Source organism: Heloderma suspectum, chromosome 7 (assembly GCF_057233095.1).
Source record: "Heloderma suspectum isolate Gila_16-S chromosome 7, 16-S_ref, whole genome shotgun sequence".
Taxonomy (NCBI): Eukaryota; Metazoa; Chordata; class Lepidosauria; order Squamata; family Helodermatidae; genus Heloderma; species Heloderma suspectum.
This window is the reverse complement of record NC_139464.1, coordinates 93,594,293-93,613,971: the sequence shown is the minus strand read 5'-3', so window position 1 is coordinate 93,613,971 and position 19,679 is coordinate 93,594,293. Positions and strand designations below refer to the sequence as shown.

Genomic DNA, 19,679 nt, shown 5'->3' with positions numbered 1-19,679 from the left:
TCTTGCAATGTTGAACCAGGAATGTATGAGCAGGAGTCCAGTTCAAAACCGCTGACTTTAAAAGTATGAAAATTGATTTGCGCTGAGACTCAGCTGAAAAACAAAGAGCCAGGTGAGCCTCCAAAATATAGACAACGATCAGACCAGTTCAAAATTGGCCAGATTGCAACCTTAGGCACAGGTAGAGCTGACACAGGTGATCGAGCATGGTGTTACGCCCCCTTCGCTCTCCTCTCCCTAAGTTTCAAGGTTCCTTTAACACTTCCTGATCAAGTTCACCAACCATGTAATCAAACTCTTGAGCTCTCTGGAATTCTTTTTGGATTGGGCTGCAAATCTATGCATGCTTACCTGAGAAACATCCCAGTGAACTCCCATGGAACTCACTTCTGAATAAAATAGGATTGGGCTGCTGTCCATATTTTGTCATCCGTGGTAGCAGTGTTATAGTGGGAATTGATAAAAATCTTTCTTGGTACACGGTATGATAGCATGCATGCCACATTAATGTCAGGTAAAGTATATATGCTGTGCCTTGGTGTACTTTTCCCTGTAGTCTCCTGAGCCAGAGTGCTGGAAGTGGGATAGCTCAGCAGAGGCAGGTAGAAAAACTGGCCTGACTGGAATAGCCGATCCAGTCCAAGATTGCCACCCAGACCATTGGTGAATAACCTGGTTTTAAAAGATTTGCCCTATGCTTATTTATCTGCTATTTTGGGCTGCATTAATAGAAGTATAGCTTCCAAATCCTGGGAAGTACTAGTCCCCCTCTACTCAGCACTGGTTAGGCCTCATCTGGAGTACTGTGTCCAGTTCTGGGCACCACACTTTCAGAAGGATGCAGACAAACTGGAGAGGGTTCAGAGGAGGGCAACAAAGATGATGAGGGGACTGGAAACAAAGCCCTATGAGGAGAGACTGAAAGAACTGGGCATGTTTAGCCCTGAGAAGAGAAGACTGGGGGGAGATAGGATAGCGCTCTTCAAGTACTTGAAAGGTTATCACAGAGAGGAAGGCCAGGATCTCTTCTTGATCATCCCAGAGTGCAGGACACGGAATCATGGGCTCAAGTTACAGGAAGCCAGATTCCGGCTGAACATCAGGAAAAACTTCCTGACTGTTAGAGCAATATGAGAACGGAACCAACGACCTAGGGATGTAGTGGGCTCTCCCACACTGGAGCATTCAAGATGAAGCTGGACAGCCATCTGTCAGGGATGCTCTGACCTGGATTCCTGCATTGAGCAGGGGGTTGGGCTCGATGGCCTTGTGGGCCCTTTCCAACCCTACTACTCTATGATTCTAAAGGGGTAGCTGTGTTAGCCTGGTGCAGCAAAAACAACACCTTGTTTTGTGGCCTCCTAAAGACTAGCATGTTATTGTGGACTAGCTCAGGCATCATCAGATTGCATTTTGGCAGGTCTTTTGGTAGAAAATGATTTTGAGCTATCCTGCACCATTTGAGAGGCTACTTTATTTCTATTCTGTTTCTGACTTGAGGACAACTAGTTCTTTCAGGAGGAGGAAAGAGGAGAGGAAATAATTGAAAACTAGCTTGAATAAGTTTGATCAAGCCTAACGTACTTTCTAATTGCCTCTGGACAGAATTTTCAACCGTGGACTTCCCTATATATCTTTTTCTTTCACCTTTTTGGCCGAACAAGTAAGCACTAGACTCTAATAGAGTGACAGAGACAGACAGCACATCACGTCACTTTCTTGGAGTATCTTCAGTGGTATGATTTCTACAGTGTTGGTGTAAGCAGAAGTTGGTTGCTGGGGAGTGGGCTTTTATTGCAAAACACTACACAATTGTGTTAAACTGATATTTTAAAGAAATATTTTAGACGTTAATTATAACTCTCGAACTTCCTCTCTCTGTACTCTTTTGCAGGCCTTATCTGGCTGGTGAAGTTTAAAGAACATTCCAGTGATGGAGGGGGAGCAACAGCAAGAGGTAAATTTGGGAGCAGCAACATCCTGCATAGCTGATAGAAAGCGCTTCACTAATGTGTTTCGTATAGTAAAGTTTCTGGAGGGCTGCGGTGTTTTGTTTTCTTCTATGCTTTTAAGCGCTCCCAGACATCTGAGAGAGACAAATGTCTGATTTATTGTGGTATACATTTCCCATAGGCAACAGCTAATCTGTTCAGAAGTATAATAGTGTGCTGCTCTACAGCCATTCTGCTTTATCCAGGGCATAATTGGTGCCCAGTATGGAGTTGGTTTTGAGGTCCTGTAGTTGTCCAACAGACTATGTTGCTTGACTCACTCTTTCTCCTCTGCGCACCATGGTCTGTTGCCTGACAGTTCTGAGGACAGAAATGTCCTTATTGACCCCTTCTCCCCAGGGTTAACCCTTACCTTAATTTTGAGAATCCAGCCATAAATGATACTTGAGGGGAGAGGTCGAATATTCACACACAATTTGATATACCCCAAAGAACTCAATTGTGCATTCTTCCATTGACTTCTATGGAAAGGGCAATGTGGGCTTGAGTTCCACATAGTAAGGCTCCAGGAGGCAGATGAGGACAATGTGCTGGTTTTGGGGACCCCCAGACCTTGTGCAGATCTCACAGATATATCTGGAGTTGCTCATATCTTGGGATCACAGCCAGATCATTCTAACGTAAATTTCCCAAAAGTGAAATAATTGTACAAGCAGCAAACAACTTGCCTTTTAACACTGTCTATGTTGAGTTAATTTGCTTTTATATTTGTTTTCACTAGCAGGTGAACATGTTTGATTGAAAATCCTTCCTCTGACCCCTCTCTCTGTTCTTTGTTTTTATCCAACACAGACTGCTGCAGAACTGGCACCTTCACCTGATGTGCAGGGAGATGGGCCAAAAGGTGCTTCAGACATCGCACCAAATATTTGTACGTTACAGCCACAGACAGTAAAGTCACTTTGCCTCATAAATGTCTCTTGGTTCAAAGCAGTTAATCGCTTTTGTTAACCTTCCTTCCAAACTCTAGTTTTCACTGTGGGCTACATATGCAGCAGAATGAGGTGGCAGAGCGGACTATACCATTTCAGAGTGCAGGTCTAGTTAGCGTAGTGGCTGTCATGTTTTGAATGCTGCCATATATACAATTTCTGAGCCTAATTTACCTCACAAGGGGGTTATAAGGATAAAATAGCTCCTTGGAGAAAAGGTGGGATAATGTAATAAAATAAATACATCCAGTCAGTCCATATATAAAGTTCTCTTGTATTGAAATCTTGTAAGAAAACGGACTTCAGCATTCTGTTCCTTGACACAAAGTTAGTGCTTTATAACACACTAATTTCCATGAGCTAGCTGTGTGTTTGTATAAGCTGGCAGTGCCAGAACAGGAAGCATTTTGTGAAAAATTGCCTCTGCAAAGTGCAACACCTCCCCTCCCCCTGTTTGTTGGCTAGGGGAGGGGGTGAGAAATATGGTAAAAATGTTCACCTATTCAAAGTTAGGCAGAAAGCATTGCCCTCGCTCTGATTTGGCTTTGTGATGTTGTCATGTACCCAAATCTGATTCGCTATGCAACAATGGGATGTCAGTACTCTGCCTATAAAACCCCCTGATTGGCTCAAATCACCGTGACAAAAAGATTCTGTCTTGTTTTTGTTTTGAAATGGCATTGAAGCTGGAGATTAAGGGGGAAAGCAGCTGTGAGCAGGTGGCGTACAGATCATAAAAAGGGTAGCAAGATAGGGGTGTCCTGGAACTTTTCTCACATGCACACACTGAAACCCTCTGTTTTGTCCCCAAAATATTCATGGGCAAAAATTCAGCTTATGCCAGTATAAAAATTATTGTCCATTCATATCCAGTTCATAGATATTGAGGTTATTGTGAAAGGTGGAGGCTAAATACTTGAAGTAAATGTGTTTTTATTGAAATGTATGCAGCTGATGCAGATGCTTTAAAAATACTTCTGGAGATGAAGATGAAGAAGAGACAGAAGAAGCCTAGCCTTCCAAGCACTGTGACAGAACTAGCCACTGAAGAGGGCTCCAAAGTGTATGTTGTTGGCACTGCCCATTTCAGTGATAGCAGCAAAAGAGATGTAGTGAAGGTAAATTTTAATGCCTGGAGCATTTTTTCTACTACAGAGCCCAGAAGTCCTTATATTGAAATCCTTAATATTTTTAATGCTAAAAAGAAAGGTGTTACATTACAGTTGAGGTTGAAAATATAGAGGTGTTGTTAACTTTATATAAAACCAATTAATGTACCACTTCTAGTGTATACAGTGATCTCCCATACATATTTCATTCATCCTGATTATACACCTGTGAGAACATCTTCTTTCATGGCTGTTTTGAATACAGCTCTGAAAGCAAGGGCGTGGGATATAGTGTGAGGGAGGGACACTGGAAAACTTCTGGGGATAAAGGGGGGTACCCCTTTGAGGGTCTGATATGGGAAAAGCAAAGTTTGGGTGACAGAGAACTTGGGTGGTGGTGGCCTTGAGGGCTAATATGGAAAAACTAGAAATGTGGGGAGAAATTCTGATGAATACTTGTTTTCTTTGGTTAGCAAAATCACATCATTTTATTTTTTGTTTTACTGAAATGTTTTAAAAGTGTAAGCCACTCTGGAAGCCCTTGCACAACAATACAATAAATTGGATTTTAGAGATGTTCATTTCTGAGGTTTTTCTCTACTATAAATATGAGAGACCTCATATGCTCCTCCACTTAAACAAATAGTTTTACTTTTATAAAATTGCAAACTGGGAATTAGCTACTGTATGCTTAGGGATTTCTCACATAAAAATATCAATAATGCCTTCAGTGCTTTTTAATCTCGTCTGCAAGCATGCGACTAAATTCATCTTTTTCAGACAATACAAGAGGTGCAACCTGATGTAGTTGTGGTTGAGCTATGCCAATATAGAGTTTCTATGTTAAAAATGGATGAAAGAACATTACTAAAAGAAGCCAAAGAAATCAATCTAGAGAAACTTCAGCAAGCTATAAAGCAGGTATGAGTTCCTCAGTAACACAACCATCTATTTGTGTGTATGAGCTAATACATCACAAACTTATTTCAAGAATGCTTTCCCAGCTTTTAGAATTCACTGCAATTGAGGCTTGAACAATTATGCAATATGGTGCTTCAGAAGAGGTTGATTGCATAACCGTAATATTCGCATTTGGGGCTTTGTTCTGTAGGGAGTCTTTAAAAGCAGAAGTAAGTGGGAAGCAGATTTGCACCAGAGTAAAGTTATGAATGCCCATGGGAACTAAATGAAAGAATTAAAATCTATTCTGACCCTTATGAAATTACCACATTTTGCATGTAGGTGAATTTCATAAATATTCAGCTTTATATGCTTTCTGGGATAAAAGAGCTGCATCCATTTATGTATTTGCTGTCTGCATCTGTAGCTAAGCTAGGGATGCAACGAAAATTTCAGAGGATGTGGAAAGGACCAACTGGGTGCTTTGTAAGATCCTCTTCCCGCCACTGCCTTCATTAGAACCACCCCAGTTATCTGGGTGTTCCAAACCTTGAATCTGGAAGCAATAGAAGAGCAATTGCCTAGCAATCACCTTATTCATTCTCTTCTCACTTCTGTCTAGAACAGGCCTCAGGGTGAATTGCAGGGCTCTGTGAAGAGCCAGCATGATGTGGAAGGCCATGGTCCCAATTCCTGCTCAACCATGAAGATTGTTGAGCAGATTTGGGGATGCCATGCCCTGTCTTTCAAGGAAATTAGCCCTATATATAGGATTGGAAGGAAATTTTAAAATGAAAAGCAGAGGTAGCAAGGAAGACTTGTTTCGGGCATGTGCCTCCCCGCCACCTCTTCACCCATTTCTAAACTTGCGAGCACATAAAGATCATCCCAGTTTGCTCAGTGGCAGAGACATTTCTCACACAAAAGGTTGTAGGTACTGGCCCTGGAATCTCAAATTAAATAATTAAATAATTTATTTATTTGTCCCCATTTTGGGGGGCTATACTCTCACAAAGCAACATACAAAAAGGAGTGAGGCAAGATACAGAGATACAGTAGCCACATCAAACAAACTTACAGATTATTTTGAAAAAGCTGCACTGACACACAAGCAATTTATGATCTCCATTAAAGGCAGCAGTGAAGAGGAAGGTCTTCAGGGAAGGTCTTCATGGCCTTCATGGCATATAAGTGCCTATACTGAAGAGGCAAGGTGCAAGTCAATTGGAAGAGAGTTCAGCAGTTTTGGAGTCACCACTGAGAAGGCCTTGTCTCTTGCGCATGCCAGTCTAACCAATCTTAACAGCTCAATAAGACCCTTTAAAGCAGATCTTAGCATATGGGCAGGGTTATATGAGTGAAGGCAGCCCTAAAGGAATTTAGGTTGCAAGGCTAGGAAATGCCTTTGCTGGAAACTTTGGAGAACTACCAGTGAAAATAGACAGTACTGGGATAAATGGACCAGTGATATGACTTTGTGAAAGGCAGCTTCATGTGATCACCTCTTCTCAGACTCTGATCTAGTTTCCACTAAAGTTCAGACTTGATTGCATCCTCCTCCATACAAAAGAATGCCATTTACACATGCAAATAACATGGTGTGAGAAGGCTAGGTTCAAACACTTTTCTCTTGGACATATAGTTTTCTATGTGAAGGATGCAACTTGTGTGTTTATATTATATTAAAGTCATGTGTGTGAGGGTGTGTGTGCGTGCATGTGTGTTAAATAATTTATATGAAGGAGCAATTAGTCTGGAATGGTAGAGCCCAAGCACAGGTTTACCAATTCTTCAGTGAGAACTAGGTGCGCGAACCACATGTGAGTTTACCAGAATTTTTTGAGATTCTTTCTTGGCAATCTCATAGAACCCTAAACTGATTTCTACAATTCTTTCTCAAAGAAAAATTAGGATTTTTGTATCTGTGACTCCATGATCCTTTTCTCTCAAGGAACTCATGCTAAACCTTATTTATTTATTTATTTAGCTAGCTAGCTAGCTAGCTTGCTAGCTTTTATAGTCTACCCTGTCATGTATTCAGCCCCAGGCTCTTTGGAGGAAAGATGGAATGAAAATATAATAACTAAGTAGCCTAGGAGACATTTAGATGGGCAAAGCAGGTTGAACAAATCAGAGTTATGATTTAACAAAGTGTTACTCTGGCAGGCCTTTATGGCAGATTGTACAGTAGGTCTGGATAATCAGGAGAGTCTGATAAGCAGAGACTCTGAAATTATGGCATGTATTTTGTGTATCTTCAGCAATATACTGATAAGAACATAAGAAGAGCCATGCTGGATCAGACCAAGGGTCCATCTAGTCCAGCTTTCTGTTCATACAGTGGTCAACCTGCTGTCGACCAGGAAACCACAAGCAGGACATGAGTGCAATAGCACCCTCTCGTCTATGTTCCCCAACAACTGGTGTACATAGGCATACTACCTCTGATACTGGAGGTAGCACATAACCATCGGGACTAGTAGCCATTGATAGCCTTCTCCTCCAGGAATTTATCTAATCCCCTTTTAAAGCCATCCAAATTGGTGGCCATCACTACATGTTGTGGTAGCGAGTTCCATGGTTTATGCGCTGTGTGAAAAGTCCTTCCTTTTATCTGTGCTGAATCTTCCACCAATCTGATGGAGAATTAAGACATGTAGCATATCTTTGACATGATTGATTTTCTTTGAGTACTCTGGGCAGGCAAGACTCCCATTTCTGTATATAGTGGGCATGTCCATTGAAGTGAGCAGGCTTATTAACCAGTTGGCATCTGGAGAGCTGTTTGGTTAGTAGCCTATTAGCGCCTGAGTAAGTGTGGGCAAAGGGAATGGCAAAACAGAATCAAGCGGTGTATCTGGAAGTATACAGGGGCAAAGAGGAATCAAGAGATGTGTCTGAAAGTACACAGCCTTTGGCATATCTCTCTCAGTGTGATTTTCTCCCTCCCCCAAATTCAATTTAAAAACAGTCTATTTTTTTAAAGCCTTTTCACGTCTCTGAGATGCCTAGATGTTTCAAAAAAGGAGCACATGAAGCTGCTCCTTGCAGAATGAAACCGTTGTTCATCCAGCCCTGTATTCTCCAACTATCATCAGCCAGAGGTTTTTCCACACCTTGCTACTACAACTTCACAGTCGTAAGGACTGGCAAAATTACCACACAATCTTATGCCTACCTAGAAGTAAGTCCTGTTGAGTTCAGTGGGGCTTACCTCCAGGTAAGGGTGCGTAGGATTGCAGATTTACAGCACAGTCTTATGTCTAATGTCTACTCAGAAGTAAGTCACAGCTTTCCTGGGGGCTGCGAGGAAACAGTACAGCACAAGTTAAGCGATTATAGGCTTCACTATTCATTGTCTTCTGTACTGTGAAAAAGTAGCATTTGCAGAGCTGTGCCTGTATCTCTGTAAACCGGAAGGCCTAGCAGTCCCAGTTCTTAGCTGGTAAACTAGTGGAGCACTGTGAAAGATGAAGGCCATGATAATGCTGACATCTCATGTGTATCCAAGAGGTTGCACTTGTATACGTGGCATTCTGGTATTCTGTCTGATCCAGCAGGCTTGCCAGACTGATGAACCAGCACGGAGTGGTAGTGGCTGCAGCTGCTCAGTCAGAAAAGGGCCCCCACTCCCATGGTGTGCTCATTATAGGCTTCACTGAATGGTGAAGCCTATAATGACCTAGGTCTTTCCGCCCTTTTCCAAGTGCAGCTTAATACTTTGGCAGAGATGCTGAACAAAAAGGGACACAAGAGCCGGGGTGGTGGTGGAGTGTAGCCTTTCCCAACCTGGCACCCACTAGATATAGCAGACTACAATTCCCATCATCCCCAGGCAGCATGGCTATTGGCCATACCGTTGGTGGAGATTATGGAAGTTGTAGTCCAACACTGCTAGAGGGTGCCAGGCTGGTGTAGATTTCTAGATAGTCACACTCTTTTTGGCTGTTTGGAAAGAATTCAAGTGCCTAAGAGTGCAATCCTATGGCTGCTAGTCAGAGGCTAGACAGCCATAGGATGGGTTGGTTCCCGGGAACTGACCTCGGAGCCCACGTTCCAAGGTTGGTTCCCAGAGAATTGACCCCACCCCCTCTTGTGCTTCCTCGTAGGCAGCACAGATCGGCCCTGCTGTCCGCACTTGCAAGAGCAGTGCGGAACGGTGAAAACAGAGCATTCCCAGAGGTGGTTGGAAATGCCGGTATGACACATCCTATGTGTCATCCAGCCGCCACTTCCCGCGCTCGGAGGTCCCCCAGTTAGACAGCCAAAATCAGCTGTCTAGCTGCAAAAGCAGGATGAGGGGAGCAAGGAGGAGATCTGCTCTTCACTCCTCCTGCCCTGCACTGGATAAGAGGTTCCCCAAGGGTCGGAGGCAACCGTTGATCCACATAGGATTGTTCCCTAAGGGTGTTTCTACATTAAGCAGAAAACTTGCATCCTTACCAAGCCTTTCTGCTTTTGGTTTCTTTGCAGGATTAGGATGGGCTCCTTTACACGGCAGACACGTGGCTTGAATTGAGGGAGTGCCTTCCTCCCTCCCTGGTATGTGTGCAAATGCAGGGGAGTCTTGTTTTCATTGCTTAACTGAGTAGACATAAGATCGTGCTCTAAGTCTGCAACTCTCAGCACACTGACTTGGGAGTAAACCCCATTGAATTTAATGAGGTGCTCTAAACCAACAGAGGACATTGATTCTGAGCTTGGTGGGGTGGGGGATCAGATTTATCTCCCTTTGTTTCAGGGAGGCATTTTAATAGTTTTCTTCCGTGATCACAGTCTGCACATAATCTCCCAGTAAATCTGATTTCCCTTTTTCTTATTCTTAGGAGGATAGCATGCTGAGATGTGGTATTCTCTGAAAGATTAGGATGGATGAACAGATATGGAGGCAGGCTGTGGAATCCTTCTGCAACATTGCCCATGACAACAAATAAATGTGGCACTTCATTAACGTCATATAACTTGGCTAATTTGGCCAAGCCATACCATAGCAAGCACTTCAGATTGCCTCCTGGTTGTGGGCCTAGGTTAAAGGTACTCACATTAATGGCTCCTAACTAGCTTTTATCTCAATCAAAGCCAAATCTGGACACTGGGCTGGCTTTTCTGTGGAGGTTTGTACTTCAGCTGAGGTTGGCTAATGTATAATGTAAAACAGCAGGATGTGGCTGTGTGGGTTCTGCTGCTTTCATTGTTTGCCTTTCCCTGTTGGAGAGAGGTCTACAGGAGGCCATTTTTAGAAGCTGAGATTCTTGCATCTTCTCTGCTACCTTCATAGAATCATAGAACAGTAAGGTTGGAAGGGGCCTGTAAGACCATTGAGTCCAACCCCCTGCTCAATGCAGGAATCCAAGTCAGAGCATCCCTGACAGATGGCTGTCCAGCCTCATCTTGAATACCTCTGGTGTGGGAGAGCCCACCATCACCCTAGGTAATGGGTTCCATTGTCATATTGCTCTAACAGTCAGGAAGTTTTTCCTGGTGTTCAGCTGGAATCTGGCTTCCTGTAACTCGAGCCCATTATTCCGTGTCCCGCACTCTGGGATGATCCAGAGGAGATCCTGGCCTTCCTCTCTGTAACAACTTTCAAGTACTTGAAGAGCGCTATCATATCTCCCCTCAGTCTTCTCAAGGCTAAACATGCCCACTTCTTTCAGTCTCTCCTCATAGGGCTTTGTTTCCAGTCCCCTGATCATTTTCATTGCCTTCCTCTGAACCCTCTCCAGTTTGTCTGCATCCTTCTTAAAGTATGGTGCCCAGAACTGGACACAGTACTCAAGATGAGGCCTAATCCATGCTGAGTAGAGGGGAACTAGTATTTCCCAGGATTTGGAAGTTATACTTCTATTAATACAGCGCAAAAGAGCATTTGCCTTTTTTGCAGCCACATCACATTGTTGGTTCATATTCAGCTTGTGATCTACAATTCCAAGATCCTTCTTGCTTGTAGTATTGTTGAGCCAAATATCGCCCATCTTGTAACTGCGCATTTGGTTTATTTTTCCTATGTGCAGAACTTGGCATTTATCCCTATTAAATTTCATTTTGTTGTTTTCAGCCCAGCACTCCAGCCTATCAAGATCACTTTGAATTTTGTTTCTGTCTTCCAGGGTATTAGCTATCCCGCCCAATTTTGTGTCATCTGAAAATCTGATCACCATTCTCTGCACCTCCTCCTCCAAGTCATTAATACAAATGTTGAAGAGCACTGGGCCCAGGACTGAGCCCTGCGGTACCCTGATTGTTACCTCTCCCCAGTTGGAGAAGATCCCATTGAGAAGATAAGCACTCTTTGAGCCCGATTCCGTAGCCAACTGTGGCTCCACCGGATCTTTGTTTCATCTAGCCCACTTTGAGCTAGTTTGCTCATCAGGAGATCATGGGGCACTTTGTCGAAAGCTTTGCTGAAGTTGAGCTATATTATGTCCACAGCATTCCCCCAGTCTACAAGGGAGGTTACCTGATCAAAGTAGCTGAGGCTTGCCTTACTTTTTACTCTCATGTAAGCACGCGTTGCTCTGATTTGGATTGGGACTATGGCGTTCAGGGAGGGTTAAACCTTCTCCCCACACACACTCGTGGGGGTTAAAAAAAACAACTTCTCCATTGACTCCAATGGAGCACTGTGTTCCTCATCTGAATTGGGGCCACGTGTGCTCACACGAGAGTAAAAAGTAAGGCAAACTTCAGCTACATACTGTGCGAGCAGTGTAACGTGTAGTTTGGCTTTGTGTTCATAGTTTGTCTTGGAGCTCTTAAGAGTGTTCACAAAACTAAATGTGGTTGAAAAACTGTTCAGTATAGTGAGCTTCAGGGTCATAACTATCATACTTATATTTTCATCATTTCTCAATTCTTTTACTTCACGCTCAGTAATGTATTTTTGCAGTCAGTGACCACAGAAGTGACTCAAGGGTGTGGCAAGCTTGGGCTTGCGGAAGACTGGTTACTTTGCATAGAGCTTCTCAGGAGGCCAGGGGCCATGTTGATGGGATTCCTGGTTTGCCTACCATGACCTGGTTCGCACAACACAGCAGATTATGGTGGCCTAATTAATTAACCCATTCAGCACCAATGAAGCTGAATGGTGGGAGATTCAGAACACATAAAAGGAAGTACTTCATCTAGTGCATACTTAAACTATGGAATTTGCTGCCACAAGATGTAGTGATGGCTTTCAACTTGGGCAGCTTTTAAAGGGGATTAAATATATTCATAGAGGATAACGCTATCAATGGCTACTAGTCATGATTACAGATTACCTCCAGTATCAGAGGCAGTATGCCTCAGCATACCAGTTTCTGGAGAACATAGTGGGAGGATGCTGTTGCACTCATATCCTGCTTGTGAGCTTGCGGTAGGAATCTGGTTGGCCACAATGAACGGAATGCTGGACTAGATGGGCCTTTGGTCTAATCCAGCATGGCTCTTCTTATGTTCTTAGTGAAAGCAATTGCTGCCTCTACCACCATCCCAGATAAAACCACCATCCCAAATAAAACTTCTGTGCTTCAAGTAGCAGCAAATATTAGTACCGTGAACATGGCCAAAAACTGCTCTTACCTCTCCATTAGGGGACAGGGAATCAGATGGATGCTGTATAAAGCAGCCAGGGAAATGTACAAATGCAGGGTACAGGCAGGCTGTACTGTTGAGATGCAATGGAAGATTAAAGTGGCCCTCCCTCCATCAGAGCAGGTGGAGCTGTAATTGGCAGTATGTCCTTTCCCTTCTCAGTCCCTTTTGGACCACAGCTTAACTTGATAGTGTGGCTTGACCCTGGACCCTTGAGGAGGAAGGATCATAGAATCATAGAATAGTAGGGTTGGAAGGGGCCTATAAGACCATCTCGTCTAAGTCAAAGCATCCCTGACAGATGGCTGTCCAGCTTCATCTTGAATGCCTCCAGTGTGGGAGAATCCACCACCTTCCTAGGTAATTGGTTCCATTAAATGTAGTTTAAGTCAGTTGGCTATTCTGCTGTAGAGGAATGAATGCCTACTTGATTACAATTTGCATACTAGAGTGTTCCAGAAAGGTGTAGGATATCATCTGCTATATATGGTGCAGAGTAGAGTCCATACTGTCAAAGGCTTGCATAGACAGATCCCCTAGTTATCACTAGCCACTCTATCCACCGTGCAAGTGGGGTAACTGTGTGAGGAGACTGTCTGTCCATACTCTTATATGCATGTATTAGGTATTTCCAGATTGCTTGGCAAAATAAAGCTTTGTTCAGTCTCCTTGTATATGCGGACACCAAAATGTATATAGACAATGTGTTTCTAAATTGTGCAAACACATCATGTTCTGATTCCTTCCCCATCCCCCTTTATGCAGCAAGTAAATAAGTCTGTGATGTGCTTGATCCATTTTAATTACTATGTTAGGAATTACTCTTGCTATTCTCTGGGAGGGGTTATAAACAATAAACAGTATTATGCCAAAGCCAGAGAGATTAATTTAGTACTACTTTCTTTCCCCTTCCTTCTCAAGGAAACAAATTAGCAGATGACTAAAAGGCTTTTTAGCAACCATCCTGTATATACGTGTTGAAATAATGGGAATTGTGTTCAGCAATAAATCAGCTCCAAAAGGAGAGTTGGTGTTTTTCTCCTTTGCCAGAATGATTGATGTTTCTCCATGGCTATTAATGGCACGATGTCTGTCTTTTTTCTAAGCAATCTTTAAAATTATCTCATTCCTTCTAATGGTTTCCCCCTCCTCTACTAGAATGGAGTCATGTCCGGATTGATGCAAATGCTACTGCTGAAGGTATCTGCACATATCACGGAACAGCTGGGAATGGCTCCTGGAGGGGAGTTCAGGGAGGCTTTCAAAGAGGTGAGTTTTAAACAGAATCAAAAACAGCAGTGCAAATTGTCTTTTTTTCCTCCCTGAGTCAAAAATGCTGAGTGAACTGCAGGAGGCTGGTAACAAAAAAAAAATGATGTAGCTTTTCACTTAATCAGATTCTCTTGTATATTCCATTATATTTCCTACATAAAGACCTTACAGTATGTCTTGCTGGGAAATAATAAATCCTGGAGAGTCTTATAACTGCCCTGCTTCTCCCCTCCCCATACATGAGAATGCTTCAGCCATTTACAAGGTTTTCTAGTCTACGTTATATTCTCTCTCTATATATTCAGTATGATACATCACTTGTAGGGATGTGCAACGCTGGGAATTTCATGCTGTTTAAGCCTGATGGGATTTTTCAGTGTTTCCATTCCGATAAGCGGCAGACTGTAGTGGATTTTTTTCCAATTCTGGAACTGTTTGTAATTTTTACACACATTAAATAGACACGTGGGGGGGGGGGGAGGTCCCTGACTTGCGCAAATAGGATGTTTTCTTTTGGGGGATATTTAAATTTGAGCAAATGGGACTGTAATTTTTTTACAATTTTTTTTAAAGCAGCAATCTTGCACACCTGTGCACAATCGCAAGTCTACCTGTCTGGTATGTAGCCCCACAAAGGCATATTCCCCTTGTCAGTTTCATCCTCTCCACAGGCTGCTTCCTTTAGCCCAGCAGAGCCATATTCCTTACTTGTCAAAGAACTTGTCAATTTCATCCTCCACTTAAGGCTTCCCAGTGAGGGCATGCTGGGGGAGCCCCAAAATGGAGAATGAAAAACAGGTAAAATCCATTGAGATTTCACTCCCAAAATGGAGTTCTCATACATCCCTAATCATCTGTCACACTTGATACTTGGGTCAGTTGTTGAGTATAAAATCCCCAATCATAGTGATAACCAGGCCAGAATTTGATTTGATCTAATACCAAACATCTAAGGAGAAATAGATGGGGAGAATTTTGTTTATATTTGTAGACCAAGATTTATGCTGGTGCCATATTAAACTTTTTAGAGCTCTCTTTAGAATAGTCTCTTCTGCTTTCAGCAATTTATCTGAGGGAAACCAAACATTTAATTAGATGGATAATGATTTAATATTAGGAACTGCCATACCTCCGCCTTTGTATAAAAGGTTAACTGCTATCCTTGGTTTCCTAGACCAAATAAGCTCAATTTATTCATAGCCATTTATTCAAAAGAGTTGTTTGGACTTGCAATAAATAAAAACATTTTTGGAGGATGTTCATTTAAATTGCTGAGTTCCAATGATGTCCAAGACTTCAAATATCATTCCACTTCTATATGCAATCTGTGATAATTATGTTGTACAAAATTTTCTAATTGTCCAGTTAACCATACTCCCAGGTGTATGTATTTTACAGTGTTCAACCTCTAAAGCAAGGATGGGTCAACTTGTGGCCCTGCAGGTGTTTTGGCCTACAACTCCCATGATCTTTCACCATTGTCTGTGCTGGCTAGGGATGATAGCCACTGTAGGCCAAAACATGGGGAGGGTCACAAGTTGTCCACTCCTGCCCTAGAGTATAGCTGTTAAACAAATAAGCTCCTTTTTAGTTGTGCTCTGGATAATAAGGCCTGTCCACTCTGTTTTACTAATCTTTTATCTGATATGGTTCCATATATCACTATTAATTGCATTATCTCCTTACAGGATTTTTGTAGTTGAGATAAGGCAGGTGCAGTGTTGTCCATTTGTAATGATATCTTTGATGTAAAATATCCTAATTGTATTCGATAAATATTAAGATTCTTCCTATACATAAATGCTCTGTTGATAAAGCAAACAGTAGTGGAAGGAGTAGACAGCCCTGCCTATTTCCTCTTGTTAGGAAAAATCTGATTTGATCAGATCTGATCATTAACAATAACTTTGGCAGTGGGCTTAGCATATAACAATTTTACCCATTCTTTAAACTAGGGGTGAGGAACCTGTGGTCCTCCAGATATTGTATTACAACTCCCATCATCTCTGAACATTTGCCATGCTGGTTGGACCTTATGGGAGTTCGAGTCCAACAACATTTTGGAAGGCCACAGGTCCCACCAACCCTACCCCTGTTTTAAATGGACCTCCTGAATTAAAATGTGTTAACCCACAGATCACATAATTCCATTTGATTCGGTCAAATGCTTTCTCTGCATCTTAAAAAAAACAAAGTACATTCTTATTTTGATGTACTTACAGACTGAATTATGTCCACAACATGTTGTATATTACTTTTCCTATCCTTAATAAATCCCGTGTGATCCTAATCAATATAGGTAGAGTTCAGTTTATTTAATCTTGATGCTCTAATTGAAGTCCATATTTTTGATTTCTGATTCAGATGCAAGATTGGCTTATAGGAACTAGGAGGATAAATCTCTGCCTGCTTTAGGTATCGATATAATTTTTGCCTCGTCGCATGATTTGGGTAATTTGAGTGGCCTTCACCACTTGTTCTGAAATCAATCTTAGCTTTCCTCTCAACATAGAACAGAAACAGGCAACTTTGACAGTACTAAGGTCACAGCTCAAATATTCTATGGTGCTGCAGTTAGTTTACACAAACTACCCATCAAGAACTACTTGTCTCCATCTCACCTGCTGAATCTTGGAGTCAGCATTATTGAACCTAAAGACTTACATTCGTGTTGTTGTTTCTTCAGATCACAAGGTATAAAAATGAAATAAACATGTTTGCAAGGTTTTAGTTTGGTTACTGCTATTTTATATTGTAATTTTAAGCTTTTAAACTTTTATAGTGTATCTTATGTTATATTTTATGGTTTTAATTTTTGTGACCCACCCAGAGAGCTTCGGCTATTGGATGGCATAGAAATATAATAAATAAATAAATATTGCTTGCCTTCCATTTATTACATCTTAATGCCTCATTTTTTTAATGTAAACTTTGCAGTCATGAAGGTCAGAAACAGTCATAACAAATGCAAATAGCAGCTACTTTTAAAACAAATCCTGTCAAAGCCTTCCACCTCTCCCTGATCTTTAAAACCAACAAATCGGATTGATTCTCGTATGAGTGGAAAACCATATCTGAGGAAGTTGTATATGACAAATTGCTTATCTAGATGGATGGCAATTTGCTTGGGTGTTTTATAAAAGCAATGGTACAATTCCTTTTTATATAAAAACCCTGAAATAGTCTTTGTACAGGAAGCATGCCTTTCCTGGTACTGCAACTGAAAATGAAAATGTTACTTGTGTACTAGAACTTGTAGTGTCTTATCCTCCTGCTGTATGTAGCACTAACGAATGGCTAATGTGTATATTCTTTTGCAGGCTAGTAAAGTACCTTTCTGCAAATTTCATCTTGGGGACAGACCAATCCCAGTCACATTTAAGAGAGCCATTGCGGCACTTTCTTTCTGGCAAAAGGTCAAGCTTGCTTGGGGCCTCTGCTTCCTCTCTGACCCTATCAGGTAGGAATCAGTGTGGCAATTTGTGGACTTTAACGGCCAGATCTTTGAAGACACTGGATGCATTTCTGAGCCCTGTGATATATTTGCTGATGGCATTGGCGTGCCTTTTTGGTGCCAGTAATGGCATTTCTGGCTCCAACACAACAACAAAAGAATGGCAACAATTGTAACAATACTCACTGAAATGCTCTTTGGTATGCAGCTGTTGCATATATAAATACAAATCCACTGCTGCATATAATGCACCATCTAATACATAATAGATGCAAAATAATGCTGCAAGGTGCTGAACATTAATCACGTTTAAATGTAAACATGCAAAGAACCACATATGATAAAGGACCAGGTCCTTTAAACTCCTCTTCATTTGAGTGCTCCATGCCTAATCCACGCCAATGCCTCTTTGGAACAGTGGAGGTAGTGGACACAGGAGAAGCAATCTGAATTTGAAACCTGTCATGCAAACATCAGGTTGGATCCAGACTTGGTCATACTTGGAGTAGACTAATGGAAGTCTCATTGATTTCATTTTGGATCCAACTCAATGTCTGTCAAGCAGCACCTGAAAAAATGTTTAAGAACCAGGGTGAATACCAGGTACCTGTTTTACTTTTGTTGGTACTTGACATGTTTTCAGGATCTTGTTTATACTGTGTGTGTGGTTACTGGATTATTTGGTATTTTTGTTTACTGATATAGAGCTTCTTTTTTTTTCTACATGTAGGTCTCTTTTATCATGAAAATTTTTAGTTTATTTGTATTGATCATACGGACAGTGTCGTATCCATTATATATTGTCCTTTATCATATGTAGTTCCTTGCATGCTTCTCTTTCTGTGTGAAGTATATCTTTTCCTACTCTGTGCCTTGTAGCACTGCTTTTCTATTGTGTGTTACATGTACAGCAGTGGGTTTGTATTTGTCTAGACAACAGCTGTATGCATGAGAGCATTTTCCTATCTACAGTAGAATGAGCGATGTGCTTTGTAACAAGGGCCCGGTTGGAACTACAGCATGTACTAGAATGATGTAGCCAAGTTGCATATTTAAGGTGTGTGCATTGGCAGTATTTATATGGTGCTCTCAGGAGCATTGTACAGGGTCCATTGCTCCGTGAGTAGAAAATAAGAATCTAAATCAAAAATTGCCATACAATTTATATATAATCCAAGAAATCTACGTGCAGAAAAATATAGACCTATGAAGGAAATTTGCATCTAGGGAGAATAAAAGTAGCAAAAAAGAGCCATTCTAAGGAATTTAAGGTTTTACCATGAGTATAATGAAAATGGAAGGAACTGGAATAATTCAGAAGGGGGAGAAACAGCAGCTGTGCTTGAACTGATTTTTAAGGACTGTAAAAATATCTGCAAAGGTCACAGTGGCCAGAGGACATGAGTACCTCTGTGTAGTATTAAAAAATCTGCATTGTATACATATTCTCAGTTTGGGCAAAAGATTTAGTTGCTAGATTTATTAAATATACCATATCTAATTTCAGCAGAAATCTCAGATTATGAATAGAGCCACACTTAACAAATCACATTTAATGTGTGAATTGGCCCTGAAACTGCAGGCATCAGTCTAATTTCTGGCTGCACCTTTTATTCTTGATGAACTTTACAATAGCACAGTCTTATTACTTGATAATTATCACATATAAGCAAACCAGCCACACTGTGACACTAACACTCAGTAACAAGTCAGACCAGAACATTACATGCTGGTACTGGAACAATTGTAAAATGACGCCTAACTGACTTGCTAAGGACGTGTTTGTCTTGTACTTTCGCTTTGTGTTTTGCCAGCATTGAGACTTAAATTGTATTGAGCACAACATAGGCATAACAGTAAAGCAAGGCTAAACTTCTCTCCAAGGAAATAACATGTTATAATTAGAATGAGTTTTATATGCTTTTTTTCTCATCCACACCTCCCACTCACTACTGGCACCTACCAGGGTAACAACTGGTTTATTTTTATTTTCCTTCCACTTGGCAGCAGAAATGTCTGCCACGTTTGTTTACAGCTATTTCTCTGCAAGCAGATACAGACACATTTGATTGGCTTAAAAAAGGCATGAAGATTCTATACCACTAAATTCAGGGAATACACACAGCACTTTTTATATAATTACTTTAATATTGTGTGTGCGTTTACTATTCCTGCTGTATCTTTTGCAAGCTCTCTTTTAGTAAGGCTTTTTCTGCAGAAAGGTGTTCAACAAACTCAGTTGTTATCACTGCCACCACTTCTATGGCTGAGGAGCACTGTCCTACAGATTTGATGTCCTGTTGTATTACATGGCAGCTTAAATTGTAGGATTCTTGGAGGTGGGTTCAAATGACTAACTTCCACCATGTGGTGTGTTTCTCTCCCTCCCTCCCCCCCATCCCCTCATGATAGAAGGGATTCCCCC

General features: G+C 41.6%; 1 protein-coding gene across 4 annotated transcripts in view; it reads left to right on the top strand.

The window, feature by feature from the left end:
* TRABD (TraB domain containing) overlaps positions 1-19,679 on the top strand; it is a 40,568-nt gene that overhangs the window by 13,917 nt on the left and 6,972 nt on the right. For 3 of the 4 annotated variants that reach the window (XM_084810940.1, XM_084810936.1, XM_084810938.1), the window contains exons 2-7: positions 1,895-1,957; positions 2,805-2,883; positions 3,896-4,062; positions 4,834-4,974; positions 13,687-13,797; positions 17,121-17,260. In XM_084810940.1, coding sequence (XP_084667066.1) covers positions 1,934-1,957; positions 2,805-2,883; positions 3,896-4,062; positions 4,834-4,974; positions 13,687-13,797; positions 17,121-17,260 — 662 coding nt within the window. In that variant the 5' untranslated portion in view covers positions 1,895-1,933. Of the gene's footprint in view, positions 1-1,894; positions 1,958-2,804; positions 2,904-3,895; positions 4,063-4,833; positions 4,975-13,686; positions 13,798-17,120; positions 17,261-19,679 lie in introns of those variants that run through there. The other variant, XM_084810939.1, reaches the window with a different exon arrangement.